This window comes from Phyllostomus hastatus, unplaced genomic scaffold (genome assembly GCF_019186645.2).
Source record: "Phyllostomus hastatus isolate PE091 unplaced genomic scaffold, TTU_PhHast_1.1 phas_scaffold_317, whole genome shotgun sequence".
Lineage (NCBI taxonomy): Eukaryota > Metazoa > Chordata > Mammalia > Chiroptera > Phyllostomidae > Phyllostomus > Phyllostomus hastatus.
In genome coordinates this window covers 12552584-12579228 of record NW_025334023.1, presented here as the reverse complement: position 1 = coordinate 12579228, position 26645 = coordinate 12552584, and the positions used below count along the sequence as shown (strand labels likewise).

The window sequence follows — 26645 nt, the reverse complement described above, 5'->3', positions numbered from 1 at the left end:
TTAGTCTGTGGAACCACATTTGAAAGCATGAAAGATAAGTGAGCAGTAAGAAGGTGGAGCAGGAGTTTAGGGTAGTGGTTATGTGCATAGACTCTGTGTTCAGGCAGAACAAGGTTCTGTTTTTTCATCTAGGAAATAAGGATGACAGGTTACCTACTTCACAGGTTTCTGTTTCAATTTAAATGAGATAAATGAATATAGACTATCCATATCCTTAAAGCCCCTAGCTTATTATGACTTTTCATTAAATTATTCTATTGTATGGTTAGTGTTACAGCTACTATGTCTTTTAAGAATATTGATTCTGTGAAGAAGGTTGGAGATAGATTGGTATTTTGGAGCAAGAAAAATCAAGGGTCTTTATTTTTAAAAGAATGAAGTATAGAATAAAATTACTATTTCTATGAAAGCCAAATTGATTGGATGTTAACAGTGGAAGGAATAATGGTGGGAATATAAAAGCATAGAAAGCCAGTCAAGGTATTGAGATTCTGGAGGCATACTGGCCAGAGCTGTGAGAACAACCTTGACTTCTGCTCCCTGAATGGAGGAACCACATCCATTTTCAGCTCTGCATAGCTGGGACACAGCAGCCAAGTGGAAACAACTGGTTTCAGTTTACCTAAGCCATTAGTGAAGCAAATTTAGGCATTTAGTGTAAACCTCTGTGGATTGAGGACCCCATTGAGCCAGGAGCTGTGCTTCAGGGGATTTGGGGTGGAGGCTGCCTTTCTGCCAGAGGCTCCAATCAACCTGTCTTACTCATAAAGGCTCATTAATGGGTTCAGAGGACACATTAATGCTGTGATGCTGCAAAATAGAGGGCGTGCCAAAGCTTGCCAAGAGCTTCCAGTATATCCTGTTGATTTGGACTCCACTTTAAGGATGCTGATTCGTGCATTATCTGACAACAAATTGGGTAAGGCCATATTCTTTTCAGTATTTAGAATCCAGTATGGTACTTAACCTCTTTGTTGAGGTTGAGACTTAAAAAATAAACAGCACTTTTTTTCTTGACAGATGAGGGAATTTGCCCAGATTGCCCCTAAATTCTGTCAGTTTATTATCCACCCTGCAGGCTGAGTCTTCTGATTTGCCAACTACTGGACATCATCAATATAGCAACAACTTTGAACATCAGAAAGTAAAGCCACTCACGCTAAATCTTCATGGCAGATTGCAGAGGAGTTTAAACTTACTGGAGGCCTTGCCATGTGAATAAAAATTGGCCTTGGATCTCGAGTGCCCATGAGATAGAAAAAAGATATTGGAAAGATAACATAGCAAGTGCCATCAGTCAGTACAATGGAGTTAGTTAGGTATAATGTTTGGAATAGCTGAGGCTAGAGTATCTAGAAAGCCATGCCTCTGTCAGCATTCTGTTCTTGTCACCATAACTGTCAAGAACTGTGAGGGGTCTAAGATTTTTACCCTTCTTGCAATCCAAAACCCTGCCATGATTTCATGGATGCTGTCAGAAGACTCCTAGGTAAAAAAACAAATGGCTTTGTTATTTGCAACAATAGCAGTAGCCAGACAGCATTTTCTTGAACCAGTTCCTTAAGCCCTAATTCTTACAGGGCAGTGCCAACTGATACATTCACATGTAGCAGAGAATAACCCTCAGTTTAGGGAACACCATAGTCAATGAGCAAACATTATTTCTGTCATTTAAAGCTGTAATTATACACTGATCCTTGAAAAGATATTCCAGAACAAAGTCACTCAATGCTTCTGCTTGTTATGTGGGCTCTAGAGGGTACCACAGAATAGAGATTCCTGCAAGTATGGGAACTCACATTAGATGCCATCAACCCTTCTATCTTTATCTTCCCATCACACAACTTCAGCTTTGACCAGTTCATCAATTTAAATTTGAATAATCCAAGTTCAACACTCCCTGATGAAGCTTTGAAATTTATAAACTAACCTTTGAATAACTGTCCCATTTTCTGTTTTCTTTTTGGGTTAAACAGTGTATTCATATTCTAGAACTGGCACAGGCAGTATTTAATAATATTCAGTTCTTAAACATTTTAATGTGCATGTTAAAAGTTTGAAAAATATTTAATTCACATTGCAGAAAACAAGTACATATTGATTTTTTAAAACTTTGTTTTTTAGCTTACAGGTTGCAGTGGACCAAAGGAAAATGTTTCATGTATTGAACAAAATAAAGACAATCAGTGTTTTGAAAATGAAACTGGCAAGAAGACCATTGTAAGTGTTAAGAGTATTTTCTTTATTTCTATATTTAATGGGCAAGATATGTCTCATTCTCTGTGGGATATAATGTAATTTCTTGCTTTGACCTGGTCAGCATAGAGGGCTCCCCTGCTACTGAGCTGACATTGACTTTGTGTCATTTTGAGTAACTCTATGTTTTCCTTTTGGAATTTTTGTTTTCTGTGTTTTGGTGTATATTCTTAAATTGCAGGCGATCACACAAACATTTTATAAGCTATTTCATTCTTTCTCCTTCTATCTGGTTCAGATCTTTCAGAAAAACCCTCATACTATGAATGGTAGTGGTTATTAGGTCCTATTTTTTAAAAAATAGCTTTCCCTGAGCAATCTGAAAATGACTTTAATCATACATTTTATGTATTTATTTAAGGCAAGACATCAAAATTATTTATCTACAGGTCAGAGTAAGAGGAGTCATAGTGCTTGAGTCTATGACAAGTATGTGTATTTCCAAGCACATACAAGTATTTTGCTAATTGATAACATCAGATTTAACTTATTTCAGATCGATTGTTGGAAGATGCCCCTTCTCTGCTAGAGCTCAATGATATAAATCAGGGTTCCATTCTCCAGTTTACTCATAAAGACACCAAATTTAATTATGAAGACAATAAAAACAAATTATATATATATATTATTTTCATAAAGATGGAGTATTTAAAGCACATATAAAACTTCTGGGAGATTATTTCATGGACATCAAATTTATTGAGGTTTCTTGAAGTATACCTTGAGTGATGTTTCTTGTTGTCTTTTAAATTTAGCCAGCAGAGACAGTCTTCCTTATGGCCCCATAGGCCTTCAAATTGCTTTAAAAAATAGGGTGATGTATTACTAATATTCAAGGAGTGGTATATTTCAGTAAAGGAACAGCCTCTCTGTCAATTATCATTTATAATCTGGACTGGTTTTCTGGCACAGCAAATTGATTGCATCTCCTGGTGTTGACTTGGCTTTGGGACTTGGACAAATTTCTGAGTCAGTCCCAATTATGAATTTTGATCACTGCTGTGAAGAATTTAGTTAAAATAAGAAATGTTTTATGGTGAATTATCTTTCCCTTTATAGGGAAACCATAGAACCCAGAGCCAAATTTAAGTAGACACTAGTTTATAGAATACATCTGTAAAAGACTATATTTTCGTCTGCTGAAAAATGATTTTGTTTAACATAGAAAGTGTTATTTAAACTATTTGAGATTGTTATAATGTGCTAAATATACTTCCAGGAGAGGAAGTCATCTACCTTGGCAGTGGCGATGCTTTTCTCCAAAAGGGGGGAAGGTGGGTGGAACATCCATACTGGACTCCTGAATACTTAGGAAACAAAATTTTAGACTTCCTGGCTGTCCAAGAGAATATTTGTATTTTTCTTCCTGAAAATGAAGTCATCAGGCCTTATTAATGGGATACAAATGTGCCAACTTCTCAAGCAGCTAAATTAAATAAGTGCTGGCAAATGTTAGGAAACTTGTGTTTTTATCATGGGAAAACATATTGCTAGCCTTCTAAAAGTTTTTAGTTTCTTTATCTTACAGGGTAGTTATGAGATCCTGACTATGAACATGTTTAGTACTACTGGCAAAGAATAGATTTTCAGTTCATTGAAATTAACTGTAAGTCTTACATTTATTGTTATTGAAGCGGTGGACTCTATTAAAGATAATTATTAGGGTGTCCTTGGAGTTATGGCTATATAACATTACCTAGAGTCTAATATTATTTTGTCTAGAAAGCACTTGATCAAGAAGAAACTCCTGCCTTGCTGATTTCTACTTGTCTTTATTTAAAATTAGTTCTGGTTGAATTAAAATAAGCATCAATGAGATTTTCTTAATAGTGTATGAACATAATATGCTATTGTAATTATTTAGAGAATTCTTCAAGGGATGTTGACAATAAACTTCAAATCAGAAATCACAATTGTGTAGATCTGTCAAATAGAACACTAGACTCTGGTTTCTCCATCTTCAGAATTAGGGTATTAGAACAGATTATCCTAAGGATTTTTCCACATCTTAAGTCTAATCATTCTATGACAGTAACTGCAGACAATAAATTATATTGTATAGAGAGCCCACTGATATGATTAAAGTATTTTAGGCAGCAACAGTAATGAGCTCCACACAAATTTAGACTTAAATGACACACATCTAGAACAAGTAGGAAGAAGAGCTTCCTTAGGCAACATTAGGTTGAGAAAACTTCAACAACCCTGTGCTGTGGTTCTTGAAGTGTGTTCCCCCAACCAGCAGCACTAGCATCCTCTAGGGACTTGTTAGAAAAATCAATTCCCAGGTTCCTAGGCTCCATCCCAGACCAACTAAATCAGACCTGCTGGGGATGAGACCGAGATGTGCGTGTAATAAACCTTCCAAGTGATTCTCAAGAATGCTGTAATTTGAGAACAGCTGCCATGTGCAGTAAACCACCAGGCTTCCTCTGGGGAGTTCACTTACCGTTTCTCCTGTCACATACTTTAAACAAGTCAATTTAGAGAAGGCCCAGAAAGTCATCTGAAGATTTTTAAGTCAATTAAGACAAATGAAATTGTATCATACATACTCTTTAGGTTTCTTGTTTGTGCACTTCTTGTTTGTTCACTGATCTGCCCAAAAAACTCTGGGGGCTGATTTTCTAACATCATTCTGAAACATGTCAATGTCCTGCATCACTCTCTACCTTTGCTGAGTTGCCCACTTTTAACTATAGCTTAATTTATAACTGTGTTCTGCAAGCTCTTTAGCCAGGTGGGAGACGTCTTCCCTGAAGGGTCTGATCCATAGGAATCAGAATCAGACATAAGTGTCGATTGCATTTCTTATGTGTCCAGCAGGGAAATTTTCCCACTTCTTTTTTAAAAAAATACTTTTAGCCAAATTTCAATATGTTTAGAGATGCTTTTCCCTTCACTGAGTCTTAGACAACTGTTTTGTGCCTCTTACAAGACAGCGGTTTTAACTGAAGACTTCATCTTGCTGCAGTTTGAGGACTTATGGGAATCATGGCATTGACACTTGTTATATGATGTGGAAAACCCTGTATTTACAAAGGGCAATACAAGTTGCAAAATTTGTTGTAGATACCTCTTCCAGAACTGATGGAATTATGTAAATCTAGTGAGAGAATTAAAATTTGAAAGATTGAAGTGAAATAAAGATACCATTGAGAATGTTAGACCTTTATTGATAAAGAAATGTTTTGTTTAAAGTTGTTTATTTTTTATTAAATTTATTGGGGTGACATTGGTTAATAGAATTATATAGGTTTCCAGTGTACAATTCTTTTTTTATAAATATTTTATTTATTTAATTTTTTTAGAGAGAGGAGAAGGGAGGGAGAAAAAGAGGGAGAGAAACACCGATGTGTAAGAGAAATCAGTTGCCTCTCACATGCCCCCCAACCAGGGACCTGGCCCATAACCCAGGCATGTATCCAGACTGGGAATTAAACTGGCAACCCCCCAGTTCTCAGGCCATTGCTCAACCACACCAGCCAATGCTGCAGTGTACAATTCTGTAACATGTTATCTGCATATTGTATCATGTATTCACCATCGAAGTCAAATCTCCTTTCGTCACCATGTGTTTGACTCCCTTTACCCTTTACTACCTCATCCCTACCTCTCTATTCCTCTGGTGACCACCGTATTATTGTCTGTGCTTATGAGTTTTTACTGGCTTATTTGTTTTGTTTGTTCATTTGTTACTTTCAGTTTCATAGCCCACTTATGAGTGAAAGCATATGGATCTTGGCTTTTTCTGTCTATCTTATCTTGCTTAGCATGATATTCCCAAGGTCCAACCATGTTGTCACAAGTGGCAGTATTTCATCTTTTCTTTCTTTTTTATTTTTTTAAAATTTTAATCATTGTTCAAGTACAGTTTTCTCCCTTTTACTCCCAATCCAGCACACCCACCCAACCCTCCCCACTTTCCTCCCATTACCACCCTCCCCCTAGTTTTTGTCCATGTGTCCTTTAAATTTGTTCCTGTAAACCCTTCCCATTCTCCCCTGAAATTCCCTCTTCTCTCCCCTCTGGTCACTGTCAGCCTGTCCTTTTTTTCAGAGTCTTTGGTTATATTTTGCTTGTTTCTTTGTTTTGTTGTTTAGGTTCCTGTTAAAGGTAAGATCATATGGTATTGTCTTTCACTGCCTGGCTTATTTCACTTAGCATAATGCTTTCCAGCTCCATCCAAGCTGTTGCAAAGGGTAGGAGCTCCTTCTTTCTTTCTGCTGCATAGAATTCCATTGTGTAAATGTACCATAGTTTTTTGATCCATTCATTTACTGTTGGGCATCTAGGTTGCTTCCAGCACCTAGCTATTGTAAATTGTGCTGTTATGAATATTGGGATGCACAGGTTCTTTTGAATTGGTGTTTTAGTATTCTTAGGATAGAGTCCCAGCAGTGGAATCTCAGGGTCAAAAGGCAGATCCATTTTTAGTTTTCTGAGGAAGTTCCAAACAGCTTTCCATAGTGGTTGTACCAGTCTGCAGTCCCACCAACAGTGCACTAGGATCCCCTTTACTCTACAACCTCTCCAACACTTGTTGTTTGTTGCTTTGTTTATGATGGCCATTCTGACTGGTGTGAAGTGGTATCTCATTGTGGTTTTAATTTGCATCTCTCTGATAGCTAGCGATATTGAACATTGTTTCATGTGTCTTTGGATCTTCTGTATGTCCTCCTTGGAGAAGTGTCTGTTCAAGTCCTTTGCCCACTTTTTAATTGGATTCCTTGTCTTCTTAGAGTGCAGTCGTGTAAGTTCTTTATATATTTTGGAGATTAAACCCTTGTCTGAGGTATCATTGGCAAATATGTTTTCCCATACAGTTGGTTCTCTGTTTATTTTGATACTGTTTTCTTTAGCTGTGCAGAAGCTTTTTATTTCGATGAGGTCCCATTTGTTTATTCTTTCCTTTATGTCATTTCATCTTTTCTTGTAGCTGAGTAGTATTCCATTGTACACATGTGCCAAATCTTCGGTACAAATCTTTATTCAATTATCTGTCAGAGGACACTTTGGTTGTTTCTATGTCTTGGCCACCATGAATAATGCTGCAATGAATAGAGGGTACATATATCTTTACAAATAAATGTTTTCAAAATTTTGGGGTAGATACCCATAATAGGAGTTGTTGATTCATGTGGTAATTTTATTCTTGATTTTTTGAGGAACTCCCATACTGTTTTCCATACTGGCTGTACCAATTTAAATTCCCACCAGCAGGTATGAGGGGATATCTCACTATAATTTTGATTTGCATTCACTGATAGCTAACGAACCTGAAAATATTTTCATATGTCTGTTGGCCTCTTATATGTCTTCTTGAGAGAAGTGTCTGTTCAGGTCCTCTGCCCATTTTTTTTAAACTGGATTGTTTTGTTGTTGAGTTGTATGACTTCTTTATATTTTGAATATTACCCTCTTATTGGAGGTGTAGTTTGCAAATATCTTCTTCCATTCAGTTGGTTGCCTTTTAGTTTTGTTGATGGTTTCTTTTGCTGTGCAGAAGCTTTTTAGTTTGATGTAGTCCCATTAATTTATTTTTATGTCCTTTTTCTTTGAGGTGAAATGTATAAAGTCCTCTTTAAGTCTAAAGTACATAAGTTTAGTACCTATGTCTCTTTTATGAAATTTATTATTTCAGGTCTTTTATTTAGGGCATTGGTCCATTTTGAGTTAATTTTTGTATATGGTGACAAATAGCAATCTAGTTTCTTCCTTTTGCATGTGGTTTTCCAAGTTTCCCAGCACCATTTACTGAAGAGCCTTTTTTCCCCTCCGTTGTATGTTTTTGGCTCCTTTGTCAACATTTATTTGCCCATGTGGGTTTATTTCTGGGCTCTTAATTCTGTTCCATTGGTTTCTGTGTCTGGCTCCTCATTTTTATTTTATTTTTATTATTTCCTTTGAACAATTTAAGATAATCCTTTTAGGGGTATGTTCTGTGTTAAAATAAACCTAATGAACTAAGGTAAAGTTTGTAGATTTGATCTTCCAGAGTTCTAGTGAGACCATATGAGGGTTTTAACAAATCATAGAGAGAAGAGGGAAATTAAGAAAAAATTGACAGAATTTGTGGCTAAGATTAAGAATTGGTGATATCAGAACAAAAATGGGAATATTTAGATTGACTGTAGATAAATAGGGTGACTTCACTGATTACATCTTAAATCTGAGATAATAGTGGGGCAGTTAGGAAAAAGCATTTTGAGAGGAGTTGCACATACTGGTTGAGAACCATGTATGATATCAAACTCAGGATAGTGCAATAGAGCAGAAGGAGCAAAATATCCCATCAGAGATCAGATTTTGAGGATGGGATCTACCAATAATTATTCACATGACCTTGAACAGATTAAATTGATCTCTATTTTTCATTTGTAAAGTGTAGACAACACCCATTTTGCCTATCCTGTAAGGATGTGGTGAGAATCAAAGGAAATATTTATATTATGAAAGGACTAACAGCTACATGCTCTGGTTATTGCATACATTTGGAAACATAAGAATGCCTCCAAAATGACTCTTAAAAAGATTTCAAGTTTTCAATAGTGTTTTACTTGTTTTGTATTTTAAATTTAATTTCTTAAGCAGAAAACAGGTGCTAGTCAATTGTGTGAATTAGAACTGGTTGGAAAAGGGACTGATTAGAAACTGTGTCAATACTCTAATGAATGGGGCAGAAAGTTAGGTTTCTTAACAAGAACAGAGAGGTATCCACAGACAGAGTAACAACTACAGGAAACATATCAGACTGGAAAAGAAGCATGGTGTAGGGTTAGGTCATAACCTGGTTTATTTTATTTCTACTCTTAAAATCTGGGTGTTCTTGGAAAAGAACAGGGCCTATCTGTACTTCAGTTTCCTAATAAAGTGAAGATCTTTGATTAAATAATTTATGGGTCTGTTTAAGTTAAAATACATTTATAACATTTTGATAAAATAGGGAAATTAGTTGTGTTAGAGAATCTCAACCTTTCCCTTAATTTTTTTCAGACTAAAATGTAACTGTTAACGCACTCAAACATCTGCACCTTCTGATTAACAATAATTTTGCAGTTCATCTCTATTTCTCTATTTACTCTCCTTACCAATATTTATAAGGAAACTGATTTTCCTTATTGCCACTCAGCCATAGGAAAAAAAATGTTTTTATGTTTGTTTGTTTTAGGAAAGGAGAGTAGAAGGAGTATTTCTTTGCCTTTATGCAAGGTCTGTCCAGAAGGTATCCAGCTATGTAATATGAAAAATAGAGACATTTATTGAAGAAGGCATAAAATACAAGAAATATTTACATAGGACACTGATGCCTCAGTCCTCTTCAAAGTAGACACCTTACCTGAGACCTCACATAGTTTTCCCAGTTGCCATCAGCTGACCCATTGTATTTTCTTATATCTCATTGATAGTCTGAAATCTCCTTCCTTTCAAGGGTAATTTTAACTTTGAAAAAGCCAGAAGTCTCAGGGTACCATATCTGGGCTGTAGGGGTGCTGAGTCACTTGGGTGATTTGATTTTTCACCAAAAATCTCTGCATGAGACATGATGCATGAGAGGGCATGTTGTCATACTGAAGCTGCCAATCACAAGTTGCCCATAGCTTTGGCCTTCTGAATCATCCAAATAGTTTCCATGGAGGAATGTTCAAGCTTAACACAAAATTTGATGCAGATTCATTGCTGTATTCACTCATTTTGAATGAGATGGCCACACAGTACATGTGCTCACTCAACAGCATCTACTGCCCCCACTGACTAGTATAGTGAAGTTGTCATTGTTCATGCATGTGCATTCCAGTCTCCTCTCCTTGGCTGCCAGGTTACAATGATATCGTGCAAACCATTCTTATTTTATTAACAATGGCTGGACTTTTTCTGGACAGACCACTTAAGCATGCGTTAGATGCTGTCCATGGTCCTTATTTTAAAAGTGATTATTCTGAATTTATCTTCATGGAGAACTCATTAAAAATACCACAGAATCAGAGGATTAAAGTTAATTTTAATGGTAATTGAAGCAGTGATTCTCTGTTTTAAATCTCCTGTACTGCTGCTCTGCTGAAGAGAAATTCATCATCTGCTAGAAAGCCTCCAGTTATAGTATATTTACTACCTTACCACCTTCCTCCCAAGTAGCTCATTCCATATGGGCAACTTTAAATATTATGTGGTTATACTTTTTATTACACTCATAATACTCAAGTTATTTTAGCATTGAGTGTATTCTTTATTTTCCAGTGTCAAAGTAAAGTGACAGACTCTATGTATCTGGAATTAATGTGTGATTAATCTTCTCTCTTTGGAGTACTGTGGTTAGCTCTGGCTAATCCAGTTTATTAATTTTAACCATAAAATGTAATTACTCCTCATTTCCAGGTTGATGAAGATATTACACTTTGTCTTTAAGCATCTTGTATTGCCTCAGGGTCAATATTCTGTCTATTAAAGATAAATTATTGGACTTCCGTATTAGCATTGCAGAGAATCATGTTTTTGTGTTACTAAATCTGACATATTAATAAAACTATATTTAATTATTCAATTTAAATATAAATTTATTTATTTAATAGCTGTCTCTAAAGTGACTCTGGCCATTTGATGTATCTGTATTTAGGAACCTGGATTTTACATATGTTTGAAAGCAGTGAAGTATACTTTGTTTAGATGTGGAACCCTTAGAACCAAACATTTGAAGTATATGGTATTTACTGCTTATATCAATGAGTTTGATGATTTTGAAAGAGTATCATATCACCATCATAACAAAGATGGGATGGGACTTAGGGACAGATGATCAAGGTTCACATCCTGGCCCATCCACCCAGTCATCTAGGTGCCCACCATGTCCTGGTTTACTAAGCCAGTAGCTATATAAGTTTGGGCAAGTCAACTCTTTTGAGCTACAGTTTCACCACCTCTAAAATTATAATTACTTCACTGGCTATGAATATTCAATAACATGTATTTGCCTAATCTCATCCTGCTGAATAAAAAATTAATGCTGAATCTGAAAACTATTTTTTCTATTTTATATATTTGTAAATACTATGGTTAGTGTAAATCACATCTTCAGAAACCAAGCTATATTAAGAGTGAGATTGCAAATTTCATGTTGGACTCTTAATTCTAACCCTATTTTTTTTTAAAAGAGATTTGTTGTGATGCAACTCACTCCTTCATTCAAAAAAGGATGCAGCACCTGCTGTGTGCTGGGCACTGTTCTCAACACTGGTGATACAGCCATGCACAAAATAGACAGGCTTTCTTCTCCTAAGAATAAGTTTCAAATAGACAATATAGTAAGATAAGAATAAAAAAGATATCTCAGATTTTGATCATTGCTATGAAGGAAATAAACAAGACTATGTAATGGAGAGTGATGGAAGGGAATCTAATTTAATTAAGGAGATCAGTTGGGGAAAGTCTTACTGAAGTGGTAACATCTAAACAGACACCTGAGTGATAAGGAACCTGGTGTGTGAAAATCCAGGGGAAGAGAATTTCTGGCAGAGGGAACAACAAATTCAGGGCCCTGACAAAGAATGAGGAGAGTTAAATACTGTATTTGAGGAATGATAGCAGGCCGGTGGGATGGGATGTAAGGAGATGAAGAGGTGGAGCATGGGGAGAACATTTAGCAATATCAATGAGATTATTTATATTAATGTGAAAGCAAAATTGTATAAGATTACATACCTTTTTAGATTTGAGGCCTATGCAGAACTATTTGAATTTCTGGACTTTATTTAACTTGTATCATTGTGTAACAGTAGGAAAAATTGAGTCCTATAAGGACTATACTTGATGTCCAAAAAAGTTTATATAAACATTGATTTGTTAAGGAAACAAAATTTTTATCAAATATTTTAATCATTTATAGTTTATCTCCTAAAATTACCAAAATCTCAGAGGAATTTTTAGATTCTAATGTTAATAAGGGAGGATTACATGGTTATCAATTAGCTATGTACTAATTCATTCATGTAAGCAAAATTGACATGCAATTCTGGTCTATACATTTAAAAACCACCATGAGTCCTAGCTGGTGTGGCTCAGTGGATTGAGTGCTGATCTGAAAACCTAAGGGTTTCCTGTTCCATTCCCAGTCAGGGCACATGCCTGGGTTGCAGACTAGGTCCCTGGTTGGGGGACACACGAGAGACAACCACACATTGATGTTTCTCTCCCTCTCTTTCTCCCTCCCTTACTCTCTGTCTAAAAATACATAAATAAATAAAATCTTTTTTAAAAATCATGAAAAACTAAACATGTACTGATTTCTGTAGCAATTTTTGATTCACTCACATTTTTTTAAATATAATTTTTATGTTTCACAAAAAAAACCACTACGTTTAACATGCACAGAATACATAGACTACTGCCTTTCATAATTTTTTTTCAGGATTAGGCATTCTCTAGACCTTTTTTCCATCATGGAAACTCCCTGGAAAAGTCAGATCTTTTCTAGTTGACCCTCAATTTCTTTTTTCCTCTGGAGAAGTTGGAAATGAGGGCAGGCATTTTGCTATGACCTGCCTGCAGCCTATTATTTTACAAAGCTAACGAACTTTGCAGATGTCGTTCATGTGCCTGCTATCCTGGGAATGTGGTGTAATAGACGGACGGGGAAGAAGAAGTTCACATGGGGTAATTCCTTCAGTTCTTTCCCTTAGAGGTGATCTCTCTGATGTGGGCCCATTCCTTCTGCACTGCTCCCAAGGCCCTTATGAGCTGTGGAGGTCTCAGTGTAGGAACCCAGAGAAGTGCCTGTTGTTGTAGGCAGATCCCAAGTTGTTTGTAATTAATCTGCATGGAATCCAGGTTACCTTTGCCTAAAGAGGGCCACTGTCTTGGGTTGGACCCAGGGGGGCAGAAATTGCCTCATGATTGGAGCTATGATAAGATGGAAGGCACACGGACTTTGCACTTTGGGTTGGAGTCATCTAGGCTCTGTGTCCTCCTCCAAGGCAAATCATGTAATCTCAGGGAGCTTCAGTTTCTTCGTCTGTAAAATGGGGATTGTATTTAATTTCTGAAGGGTGTTGGTACAATCAAAGATGCTGCCTTTTAAGTATTTACTGCAGTACTTCAGATAATAGCCACTTGATAATTACTGCTATTATTAATACAAGTGCTTGTATTTATTACTGTTTTTTTGTCACCAGGGCAAATGCCCAGTTTAGCAGCAAGCACTACAGCTGGAAACTACACTTTCCCATTACAGATTAGTTTGTTCCAAAGTCACTTTCTTGCATTAGATTGGATTTGCTAATCAAAATATTTGTATCTGCAAATATCTTCAGCTACATACACCAATGTATTTGTTTCTTAAATATGTATAGTATAGTACATTTTCTTAAATATATTTAAATATATACTATATAGAAAGTATATATAGTAGTTACTATATGCATCAATGGTTCTTGTACAGATAAAGGATGGATTTTACAGGATTTTTAAAATTTCTTATCAAGAAAAATAAAGGACACAACTGGAGCTCTGATCATTCCTTCATTCCCAGAATATCAATTTTATATCTCTGAAGTACAGTTACTGTGCTACATGCCAGAGGCAGACTTGTATCTGCTCTCATGGGACTTAGATTCTAGGAGAACAGGCAGAAGATATATTTCACTCTAGAGATTTTTTTCCCTGTTGGAAACAAACAAATAAATAAATAAAAACAATGCATTTAAATGGCTCAGGTACAGGTTTAGTACAAGTAATTCACAATAGTAATTTTCTGGTGTCAAACTTCCAATGGTAGATTTTATTACCAATCAATATGTTTCTGGCTTCATGTCATTAACCTTAAGCAATATCAAGAGAAGCAGTTGGCCTGGTTGGTGGAGCTCAGTGGGTTGAGCCCAGGCCTGTGAACTGAAGGGCTGCCAGTTCCATTCCCAGTTGGGACACATGCCTGGGTTGTGGGCCAGGTCCCAGCTAGGGGGAGCTCAAGAGGCAACCAAGTGTTTCTCTCCTTCTCTTTCTTCCTCTCTTCCCTCTCTCTAAAAATAAATAAATAAAATCTTAAGAAAAGAAAAGCAGTTTGGAGGCTGTGGATTTATATCTTGCCAAATACTTCTTGTGAAATCACAGGCCCAGCTGAGTTTTGTGTCTGTAAAAAATGCTTCAGGCCAATGCCTTGTTAATTATAAAAATAAAACTGTGCTTCCCTTGAGGTGAAGAAGTGGATTATCTCCTATCTAATATCTGGGGAAAGTCATTGGAAGGCAAGGTACACACAAAGTAGAGAGCTGCATCCTTTGAGGAACTAAATTTTAAAATGTTAAATGTTTACTTTTATCTAAATATACAAAGATTGTCCAGTTCATCACATGGTAAATACAACCAAATGATTATAGGATATGTAGATTCTACCAGCGTTTACAGCACATTTGTACTCAATGTTATGTAAATGATGCTTTTTATTTTCTCCAGCAGAGATTGCATGTTCAGTTTGTGAAATGCCTGCTCTAAAGTACTTTTATTTAATGAAAGTCCTTTGGATATGTTCATTCATGTAAGCTGGCTGTAGAAAGATTTAAAATATTATTGATTCATTTCTGTTTCAAATATAATAGAGTGCATATAATTCTTCTTCACAACTTCTAGCTAACTCCAGTGGGAACTTCTCAACTCAAGTTCTCTCTCCAGAATGTCTTCCCTGACTACTCCATTCTGGTTTAAATTCCTGTAACCAGAGGTCTCAAACATCCCAACTGCTTGCTGTATTGTAGTATAGTTGTTGATTCACTTATAGGTGAGGATTCTGCTAGATTGGGCTCACTGTTGTGTCCTCATACTTCCTGTGAAATCTCAAGAATATTTATTGAATGAATGAGATACTAGACTGGGCAATGGAAATATAGAGTCAAAACTGTCTTTTAAGAGCTATAGCTTAGTAGGCAATACAGACATTAATAAAAAATAATATAGTGAGCCCTCAACAAACATGTTGGATGAATGACTTAGGCAGTGTATGTGGTATACCAGGAGCTATGCTGGGTGAGTTGTCTTTCATTTCTGCAGGTCTTCATAGTTTCCAAAGTGCTTCCATCTGTGATCAGCCAGGGTCAGAAGACTAATCAGCTCCCTCTGCCAGTTTGCTTATATCTAAGCTTTCTCCCCTCTAGGATATAGGAACTTAATTCCAATGGTACATTTCTGTCAAGGACACCTTATAAAATATCCATTTACTCTGCTACCCAATTTACTTCCTCTGTCTTTCCGATCCCTGACTATCTCTGTTCTGATAATGACTAACCAAGCCCTGGACTTGCAATAACTTATCTGCCCTTGGGAAGTCATTTAAACTTTCAAGCTGGTGAGAAAATTACAAGTGCTTTGCCATGTATGTGCTGTAGGAGCACAGAGCCAAATTAGTTTGAAGGAGACTACAACAGTAGACATCTGTTTCATATGAGATGCTGTGGTGGTGTCCGAGAAGCTCTCTGCTACCTGGAGATGCTCAAGCACATGATCTTACCCATACTCTGAGATAAGTTTAGGAAGTACTGAATTAAATTGTCTTGCTATATCAATATAATAAATAAGGAGGTGCATAGACAAAGTAATGCTTTTTTGACCTGTTCATTGTATTGAACCAAAAGATCATTGCCTAATTGAATGTACTAAACATGGGCTTTATTTGTATTGCTTAACTTGAAAATTATTTGAAGTTTATTACACCAGTAGGATAACAGCTAAGAAGAGATAATTTTATCTATAAATAATTTTTGAACCACATTTTTTCCTTTGAACACATATTAGATTTGCTATGAACTTTTTTATTTTTTAAATCTTTAGAAACAGAGCTCTCATTATGGTAAAAGAATGCCGTGTCAGTTTTTGAGACACCAATTTAGCAATCAGTAGGATATTGAGGTTGGAACCTAGGTAATTCATGAAAAGTAGAAGAATTTCACATGTTTATCCTTTTAAAAATGTTTATTGTAGAAAATCCTTTGTGTAAGGAATGGTTCTACTGAAACCTTTGAAAAATTTTTTATTGATTGATTTTTAAAGAGAAGAGGAAGGGAAAGAAAGAAAGACAGAGAGAGAAAGAAATATGAGAGAGAGAGAGAGGGAGAGAAACAATGATTTGTTGTTCCACTTATTTATGCATGCACTGGTTGACTCTTATATGTGCCCTGGCCAGGGATTGAACCTGAAACCTTGGTATATCAGGTCAATACCCTCGCCAACTGTGCTACCCAGTCAGATCTGGTTCTGCTGGAATCTTAATAGTTAAAACAATGTTTGGGTCCTTGCACATTTCTTCTTGATGTCAATTGTCTGCCTGACTATGTTTTCTTCCTAGTGAAAAGAAGTCCCTGATTTTCCATTTTTCTTGGTCAGGCAGTGCTTTTCATCATGTCGTTCACTTTCTGTCTCTCTCATACCCCCTTTTCTCTGCACCCCTGTTTCTATGTGTCTGGTTTAGTCTGTCTCTGCCTATGAGTCCAAGACAATGAAAAATATTATCTAGAGTGAATATTATCTCAAAGACAGTATATGTAACAATTTCACTGGAAGAGGGGGAGGGATTTGAGTGAAGGGGGGAAGGTTAATCATTTGGCTGGTAAGATGCTGCAGAGGGAATACAGAGCTCTCTGCCCACGTAATAAGTGCCTGCAGGCAGCCAGCAAGGAGAGAAAAGTTTGGGAAAGAACTCATTTTTTGTCTCTCTGAATGTGGAACTTTTGGAAATAGTTTGTAACCCCCTCCCACTCTAATTTCATAATTACATTTTTGTCTGAATATTCAGGTTGTTTGTATATTTGCATGTGTCATAGACCACATAAATAGGTACACAAATAAAAGAAGAAAGCTAACATTTTCTTAGTTCAACCTCCAAATCCACAGTTTTTTTTTTTTAAATAAAAGTCCCTGGCCCAATTTTTCTTCTCCAGCTGTTAGTCGTTTGTAAGAAGCTGCCCTTGTAATTGCAAGTGAGTTGAGACGTGATGTATGCAGCACCGCATGCACCTTAGCTTTTCAGTCCTATCTTTCGAGTCATTTAGACTCCCGGGAATCATGCTCATAATAAATAGCTTTTTATTACCCTAAGCTGCTGTTCTGGCAGCCTAACGACAGCCCTTTGATAGATGGGCCGGGTAGTTTTTTTGTGTTGTGCTTACTCAGAGTTATTAGTAGGAAAGAGAAAGGCAGCAAAAGGGGGGACTTTGGCACGGGAGATCTTATGTGTATACTGAAGCAGCAGATCAGAATTCAGAAACAAGAACGAGAGAGCTGAAATGTGATTCTCTGGTGCTTGGTGTAACACTCACCACCACGATAGAACTGTGCGAGGCACTCACAGGAGGCTTGTTCTGATCACGGAATTCGCTAAAAGACCATGCAGCAGCGGAGCCCAGCAAGCCACCTGGAAGTTTTGCCGGAGCTGATTTCTAGGGGATTTTCCGGTGCCTAGGAGAATCCTGCTTGCTTTGAGCTCTATGGAGGAGAGCTCCACTTTCCCATGAGGGGCCCCCTTGGAAAAGCCTCCAGTGCTGAATCCAGGCTCTGCTATTTACCAAACGGCTTTTCTCACCTTTGCTGATTTGCTGGTGTGATTTCCATGTACTGAGTCCTGTGTAGGGATCCAGGATGGATTGCCTGTGCATTGTCACCACAAAGGTAGGCTAGGAAACAGGGCTGTTGTGTGCAGCATTTTCCTGTTATTATTCTGGTCCTGTAATTAAACAGCTCTGCTAGATGCTGCCAGTTCATGAGATAAAATGATTAGTATAATTTACTTTGCTGGGCGTTTTATTCCCCAGGAGGGTCTGAGGGTCCTGTCTTTATTTGATTTCAACTTCTTAAAGTGGTATTGTGTATGTGTGCAAATGGAAGGAGAATTTACCTGTGTTTTTATGGCAGGATCTGCTTTTGCATCTGTTTGTAGCACAATATTAACATATCTATAGTAGTAGTGTAGTTTACACATCATTTTAACATAACATGTCAGGGTAGTCTTTCTGAGTGTGATAATTAGCTTTTCATTTAAAAACCATATCTTCTGTGCTTGAGGAAACCAATCAGCTTTACTGTGGCTTGACATATTGTTCCTGATTGGAGAATTCTGATATTCTGCATTTTAGTAATTTTTTAAAGGGAAAAAAATCTTTAGGTCCTAATTTGAAACAAATGAACACAGTATTTAATGTTGAAGTGATTCTCTCTATTTTGATTAGGAGCAAATTAAATATTTGCATTGTCAGAAATAGAAGTATAAAACTAGGAATGGAATGAAATCAGTAGGCAATACTTTTATGGGTTTACTGAAAATAGCTAAAAATTCCAAAACATTTTATTTTATTCTGTGTCAGTTTTAAATAATGTATTACATTTTATAAGCACTGGTTATTTGAATAGGAATTACAATTATTTTGAGAAAAAATGAATTAAAACACATTTATTCATTAGCTCCCTTTTCATTTTACATATAAGTATACCATGAGTTCATTTGAGCTATATCTTTTAGGATCTCACATTGATTGGACACCCATTAAATAGGGCAAAATCAATAGCTTCATGTGTGAGACTCATTAAGGGTAGATTTCCCACTGTGATTCCCTTTCACTACTAAAGAAAAGATTATTTAATTTTGAAGCCACAAACCAAGTTCCCCATAGTATGACCTTAAATATTTTACTTTAACAGACTGTATTTCAGAAAATCTTAATGGATATCTTCCCATAGGGCCTAGTATCACATATGGCAGCTTCAGCTGATGTTAATGGATTTGAAACCTAAAAGCTTCTAGTTGGATTAATTGACCTGGCTTCAGAGTTAGATGAATACCTCATTTTACTTCCCAAAACTACCAAGCATCTCATTCAGTTTTTCCAGTGAAATCAGAAAAATTAATTCAAAGACATTTTTAAAGAAGCTAAGTGGGAAATGGTATTTCCTTATGTAATCTAGGAAGGAAAATAGTCTCTAAATATGTTTTAGTCTTCCAGAGGTGTTACATGTAGTTATGTGTGTTCCATTATTTATTTCAAAATCATGATAATTACAGACACAGTAAAACATAATTCGGGCTTTAAAAATAAGTTATAAAACATTATTAAGTAGAAGTGTAAACCAGAAGGCTGTTGCATTGAACAAATTAAATCAACACTGAGATCAGTTCCTCAATTTGGAAAACGGGATCTAATTTTAAAAATGTCTTGTGCTTTATATCCACTTACCAAAATATTGATGATCCCAGATATAAAGGTTAAAACATATTCTTCTGCTTTAAATCCTATATCAGAGATAGATGTCAATATCTTGTTATTTTGATTTACCATAAAATTATAAAATTTAATAAGACAAACACATATGAGATTTTATGAATTTTCTGATGCAGTTATGTTCATGACTATTTCCCGGTTGGCATATATGTAATCTTTCTAGGACAAACACACAACAAAGTTATATTACAATGCTTAAATGGAAAATAATGCATGACTGATTTAAAAGCTGCATTTAGGTGAGGAGACTTCCTGGAGGGCTTCAGAATGCAAATCCTGTCTGCCTCACCCACCACCACTGATACTCTTTTCTTCCAAGTGGCCATGCACTTGGGATGCCCTTGCTCTACTTTCCTGGGACTCTGACAAAAAACTTGGCAGCAACTTGCACATTTTAATTCAATTTCTGTTTAACCCTCATTTCTTTCTCCTTTAGCAATGAGTCTACCTTCTAGCAGTTCTGGCTGAGAAAATTTCTTCAGGTCTTGCTTTCTGTGAGACTGGAACTGCTACCTCCCTGATCTGTCCTAGGCTCCACCTCATCCACGTGATATCATCAACCTCACAGCTGACCACCATCCCTGTCAAAGTTTTCAGTGGCAGGCAGACATAAATGCTTTCACTTGTCCCTTCTTTCTCTCCTGTCATGAAAGGCACTTGCTGTTTCCTCGAATCCTCCTGTGCCTGCTCTGTCTCCCACTCCCTTCTATTACACATACTGTAGAAACAAATTCTTTTTCACATTTTTTGTTCCACATACTTAGGAATCACTGTTAGAATATTAATGAAAGGAGAGATTATAACAAATTGAGAGGAAGTACTGCCTAATGGCTATATAAAAGCATCTATTAGACATAAATGAAGAAGTGTTTTTACTTTTGGTCCTCTGCATATAAAAAAGGGAAATGATTATGGCACATTTCATAAGAATCTAACTCCCTGATGAAATAATCCTACTGTAGATCTCATAAGGCTCAGACTGCCTACCGTCTTAAGGGCTTCAGTCTGGTCCCACTGACTTGTAGAGCCCCTCAGGATTGGGGTGAGAATTTTTAGGCCAGGAAATCATCAGAGTCACCGAATGTCCAGTTTCCACCACATGGGTCCCTAGGTCTTTCCAGGTGTTCAGACAGCTCACTCTCATCAGGATCCTAGGCCATCTCTTTTATTTGAATGTTTCTGTCCAGTTTCAACTTCAATTCTTTGTCACAGATGTCATTACTGAGAAATAGAAGTAACATGACTTAGTGTGACGAGCAGGACTCCAGAGCAGCAATTTTCAACCTTTTTCATCTCATGGCACACATAAACTAATTATTAAAATTTTGCAGCATCCCCCCAAATACATTTTTTCCCAATCTGACAAAAATAGTAATAATTTTATTGATTTTAAAAAAAGTAATAATAGTAATTACCTACACTTTTTGCTCTAAAGTGACTTTAAAAACAAATCAGGTAGCTATACTTGTATATAAGGATTTCTAGTATCAAGAATTAACCAATCAGATAAAACTTGATTATGTGATGTGACCAATAAGATGCAACTCTATTATGGGACCCATATATTTATGATTCAAGACAGAGCATTCACATGTGACAACTATTGTGGTGTTGGCTGTTGTCTTTTTTTTGTTGTTCGTTTGACAATCTAAGGGTAAAGAGATCAGTGCCCCCAATTAAATAGTCAGGTATTGCATGTGTTAAAAATTTCTTGCAGCACAAGGGTTTAAAATCACTGGTCTAGAGCAAGGCATGGATTTAAATTGTTGTTCTGACAGTTTTTAGGTTTAGGGCTTGGGTACATTGTTTAACTTCCCTGAGCCTTGATTTCCTCATCTGTCCAAAAGATATGATCTTACCTATGTGGAAGTGATGTGGTAAAGTATAGAAGGTACCTAGCACAGTTCAGGGCATATGGAAGGAATTCAGTATAGGATAATTTATTGAGAAATTCACAACTTATATCTTTAGTCCGTCCCTCTGTTTGGGTATGATCACTGTGGAAAATGGGGTCATCTCGGTATTTTGATTAAACACGATTTAGTAACTAATGTAACACATTTAGAGTAGACACTTTAAAAGATGTTTTGAATAATTGAAAGATACTAACCCTAATAATTTTGATAACTAAAACACAAGGAAAATAATGTTAGCCTACGTTAAGGCAGAGATATGATGTAAGATGATTGGCAATAGGACAACCGTTCTAGGGGCAGGCCGAATATTCGGGGCTAAATTTAATAAAATGCCTGCAGTCAGTAGAATTTTTCTTTTACTGTGTAGGGATTTTTATGTATCATATATAATAGCATATGGAATTTCATACAAAAGCAGAAAAAATGTGGAGCTGTGAAAAATCAAAGTAAACCTGTGCTTTGTGACCCAGAGGCACGGGGCATCAGTGTTGTGTCCATAAGATGAGTGCATTTTATTGCATCGTTGAGGTTCTTCCTATTCTGTCCCTAACTGAATATTATTCTAAAGTATATTATCTCAGCACATAAAATTACTCACACATACTAAGTGTCTTAAAATGTAGTAGTGGGTGAATCAAACATTGCTATCATTTCAGATGTTCATTAACCAGACTAATAGACATTTTAAAAAGTTTTAAAAAATAATCTACAAAGGCAACTGTAATATGTTGTGATAAGCTAATGCTATAATTTTTAAATGAAGGCATCATGGTCCTATTAATTTTAATATGTTTAATAGGTTAATATGCATAATAAAATTCAAACAGCAAAATGAAAAGTGGACCAGGCAGCATAAAAGAAACTTTATTGATGCTGTTAATACCACATATGTTCTGTAAATAAGATATCACTCTTTGTCTCTATGACACCACCATCTTTTAAAAGATTTAAAATCTCTTAGAATTTCTAAAAAGAAATAGAAATTTTTGCTGGGTGTTTAGAAGAGCTTTGTAGCAAGGCTAATAAGTATTGTGTATTGTGTTATTTATTATGACCTTAATAAGAAAAGAGTAATGTCTTACTCTTAGAAGTGAACTCATCATAGAAATATTTGTAACTATATAGTTTTTTTTTGAGGGGTGGGGTAAAATAATTTTTATTTTCTACCAGAGCTTTATGTATGAGGGAAAGTGAAACAAATCACCAAGGCAACAAATGGTTTGCCTGAGAGGCCCTGTTTTCATAGACAAAACTATTGATTCATGCAGGTGTATAGTTGTATCTGTGCTCATGGAAGAAGCAGCACATCCACTCATTCATTTTATTCATCTAACAAGTATTTATTGCATGCTGGTATGTGCCTGGCATGTTGGAAGGCATGGGGATACAATAAACAATCTGTTCTCATGGAACTTTTAGTTTAATGGGGAAAAGAGCCAAGTATAGAAATAACAGTGCTTTGCAACAGGAGGTAAACATAGGGTGCTATGGACATTATTAGCACAGGGATACCTGAAGAATCTGGTGGACTGGGTTGCAGAGTTGGCAGGGGTATAATGTCAGGGAAAGGTTTCCTGAGGAAGTGACAAATAAGCTAACATGCAGAATACAGGGCATGATGGGGGTGGGTGGGATGTTTTAGGCAAAGTCCTAGGTGTGATAGATGATTAGATAGATAGGTAGATAGATAGATAGATGATAGATAGATAAGGGAGAGAAAAGATAGGAAAGAGAGAATGACCTGCTAGAAGAAAGGAAGATCAGTGTGGCTGGAATATAAGGTATCAAAGGTGAGTAGCAATATATAAAGGATGGAAAGATAGGTGGGGGACCAGTCATAAATAAATATCAAGAAGTTGAAACATTATTTTAAGGAAATAGGTTTTTTCCTCCACTATTAACATTGGTTGCAAATCCCAAAACTGGTCCTTGACTTCTTACCCATTTTGTTTCTCTGATTTGAGTTTTTTCTTTCTATTTCCTACCACATTCCCCTTTGCCCATTTTTGGGCCTGTTCAGTAAAATATAGTGGTTTTATCTTTCTTTTGCTGAAATGTAGTTTTCTCTTTCATGTGATGGTATGTATCTCACAGGGTTGTTTTGAGGATTTAGGGAGGTAAGAAATATAAAGTAATTTATTACTTTGTGTCAAGGGATAGGCATACCACATTCTATTGGGGTCCACAGTCTCCCTATCTTACTATCTTTCCTTGGTGTTCTTTTCATTAAGACCTTGAATCACTCAAATTTAGTGTAGATTTGGCGTTGGATGGTGTGGCTCAGTAGTCAGAGTGCTGTCCTATAATTGAAGGGTTGCGGGCTCCATTACCAGTCAAGGCATCTACTTAAGTTGCAGACGCATCCCCAGTCCAGGCACGGGCATGTGCAATGCAACCCTTGGTCCAGACACGTGCAACCCCCAGCCAGGCACCAGATCCCTGGTCTGGGTGTGTACGAAGGCAACCGACCGATGCTTCTTTAACATCAATGTTTCTCTCTCTCTCTCTCTTTCTTTCTCTCTCTCTCTCAAAAAAAGGAGCAAATAAAAATATCCTCAGGTGAGGATTAAAAAAATAGTGTAGATTTGTAGTATTTTTAGACACATATTCATAGACTGTAAAAGTAAACTTTTACAAATGAAATAAGATTTTATTACATGAATCACACCAGCCATCTGTTAATATATCTATAGTAAATAGTCTTTCCTGCCAAACTTCATTACCAGGATTTTATTCACAACATTAGCCCTTTCTGACACTATGAGTAAAAGCCACATGTACTATAAAGAGTTATGAGTTTGAGAGGATTGGGCTTACTAAGACCTTTAGCTAAATCTTATTTTATGAGACAAATGTGGGTTTGCAAAGGATACAAGTACAAATCAAATTTTGCAAATCAAATAATATTTAAACACATTCATTGTACTCACATTTTAAATAAATCACATAACTCTCTTTATAAAGTAGAAAAGAATTTGTCACTCCCTTTATTATTTAACCATTATTTCATCTGAATGTTTGCAGATAATATTTTCTTAAAGCAGGTTAACCCATGATTATAGCTCCCTGAGAGATCTTTCTCATTGTGTGTGTGTATGTTTCACCAAAAGGCAATTTGGGAAAGTGCATTGGACCAAGGTTCAGAAAATGAAGTTATAAACTTAGGTTTGCCATCTATTATATTAGCTTAGTCAATTCAGTTTATCCTCCCTCAGCCATATTTTCTCAAGTCTGAAATGGGTATAATAATACTGGCTTATCAGAACTGCCTTCACAGGATTATTATACAGAATCAAATGAGTTTATGTATTTGAAAACTGTAAAATACTACATACAGGAAAGAGGTGACTTTGATTATTGAAAGGGGGAAATTCTAGAGAAAACTGGGCTCCTTATGGCCATTAGCATTTGTGTATGGTGGAGAAAATGAGAGCTGAATCCATATATGTTTTCTAACTAATTTTGTGTTAATTGCAGTGAACCAGGCAAGTTGGCATGACATGCCTGAGGCCCCTGAGAGAATCAAGTATTGGGCAGTTGGACAGCAGTTGGCATCCGATCCTGAATTTGGCTCAGAGTAGCAGTATAGCCTTGTGTTCGAAAGCACAGCCTTTGGAGCCAAATAGATTCTTGCTAGAGTCCTAACTCTGCTAGTTAGTAGTTTTGTTGTTTGGGCCAAATTAATCTGCCTTAATCTCAGTTTCCATATTTATAAAATGAAACAACAATGAGCACTTCAGAGAGTTGTTATGAGGATTAAGCACAATACTTATTACCTCCACAAACATTTACTGAGTGCATACTATGTGCCAGGAATAAGTGGTGGAAGTAAAACAGTGAATACATTGGACAGTGCTTACCCACTCTCATAGAACTCATGTCACAGAATGAGGAGACTGGACTTGAATAGGCAAACAAATACAACAAACACAATGTAAATAGCAGTAACTGCTAGAATTTACGAAGCAGAGAAATGGAATATGGAAGGATGGATGAGTCTAAGAAGAAACAGGAGCTGCTTTATGTAGTACACAAGAGATGTCTTCTCTGAAAAGTTCTGGGAACTTGAAAGAACCAGATTTGTGAAGATCTTGGGGAAGAACATTCTGACAAAGGGAATAGCTGGTACAACTGATGCACATAGTGGCTGTACAGTTAGCTACACAGCACAACAGTGGTACAGAGCACACACTCACTAAACAGCTTTGGAAGTTTCTGTTCCTCTTCCTTTTCCTTTCCCTTTCCCTTTCCTCTTTTTTTGAGGAATTGACACTTAAGGATAAATTTCATGGTATCATCAGTGATTCAATTAGCCAGTTACCACTCTAGTGGCAAATTTTTTATTGTGTAGTCATGATGATGTGGATTTTTATCCCATTTTACTGAATGTTTCCTAGGTTTATAGTTATTTATTGGTGAAAGAAAGGAATGAAATATTTCAACATTTTTATTTCAGTGTACGTTCAAAATTAGTCCCAAATTGGAAATCCTATGAAAATAATCCTTCCCCCAAATACCTACTATTCTAATATTCCTACTAATACATATACATTTCTTTTTATCTAACTGCTTCAGTTCTTGAATCAGCCTTTTAGGGGAAAGCAGGTTTCATGAAAAAATTGGTTTAACAGTACATGAATAAATTCTGTTTACCCGTGAAGTAAATGTAAGTCAAAAGTACCAGGAAAGTGTCCACTCTCTGGAGTCTTCTGAGCATAAATGATTCTCCTGTTCAATTCTCTGCTCATTGGATAGTGTGCCACCATCTCAGTTCTTATGGTAGATAAATGGGCGTTGTTATATTCTGCCAGCAATGCCACTCCCCAGTTGTTATGGTTAGAAAGACAGGAGTTGATCTTGATAGTTATTTTTCCCTGAATCCCAAATCGGCCCCAGTTCCTATTGATTTTTCTTACCTTTCCCTTCTTTCTAGCCCTATACATTTTCCATGCTGCTAACTGGGAAGGAACATTTCTTTAAATATATGCATCCATCCATGAGTCATACATACATATATGTGTGTGTATATTTACAGATGTGTGTATATGTGCATAATTTATGTATGTTAAAATTCAGGACAGAACCCTTCAGGGGTTTCCTGTCCCCTACTACTCCATTATTCACAGGGTAGTCTGTTGACCTGTTGCAATGACATCCCTTCAGAGCTTGTCAGGTTGCAGAATCTCAAGCCCCATGCTGGAACCACTGAGTCAGAACCTGCATTTTA

At 36.4% G+C, this 26645-nt stretch overlaps 1 protein-coding gene across 1 annotated transcript in view; it reads left to right on the top strand.

Moving 5' to 3' along the window:
* The window catches only part of DLG2 (discs large MAGUK scaffold protein 2), a 1902487-nt gene that overhangs the window by 340952 nt on the left and 1534890 nt on the right, over positions 1–26645 (top strand). Inside the window, exon 4 of the mRNA XM_045817849.1 lies at positions 2125–2220. Coding sequence (XP_045673805.1) covers positions 2125–2220 — 96 coding nt within the window. The remainder of the gene's footprint in view (positions 1–2124; positions 2221–26645) is intronic.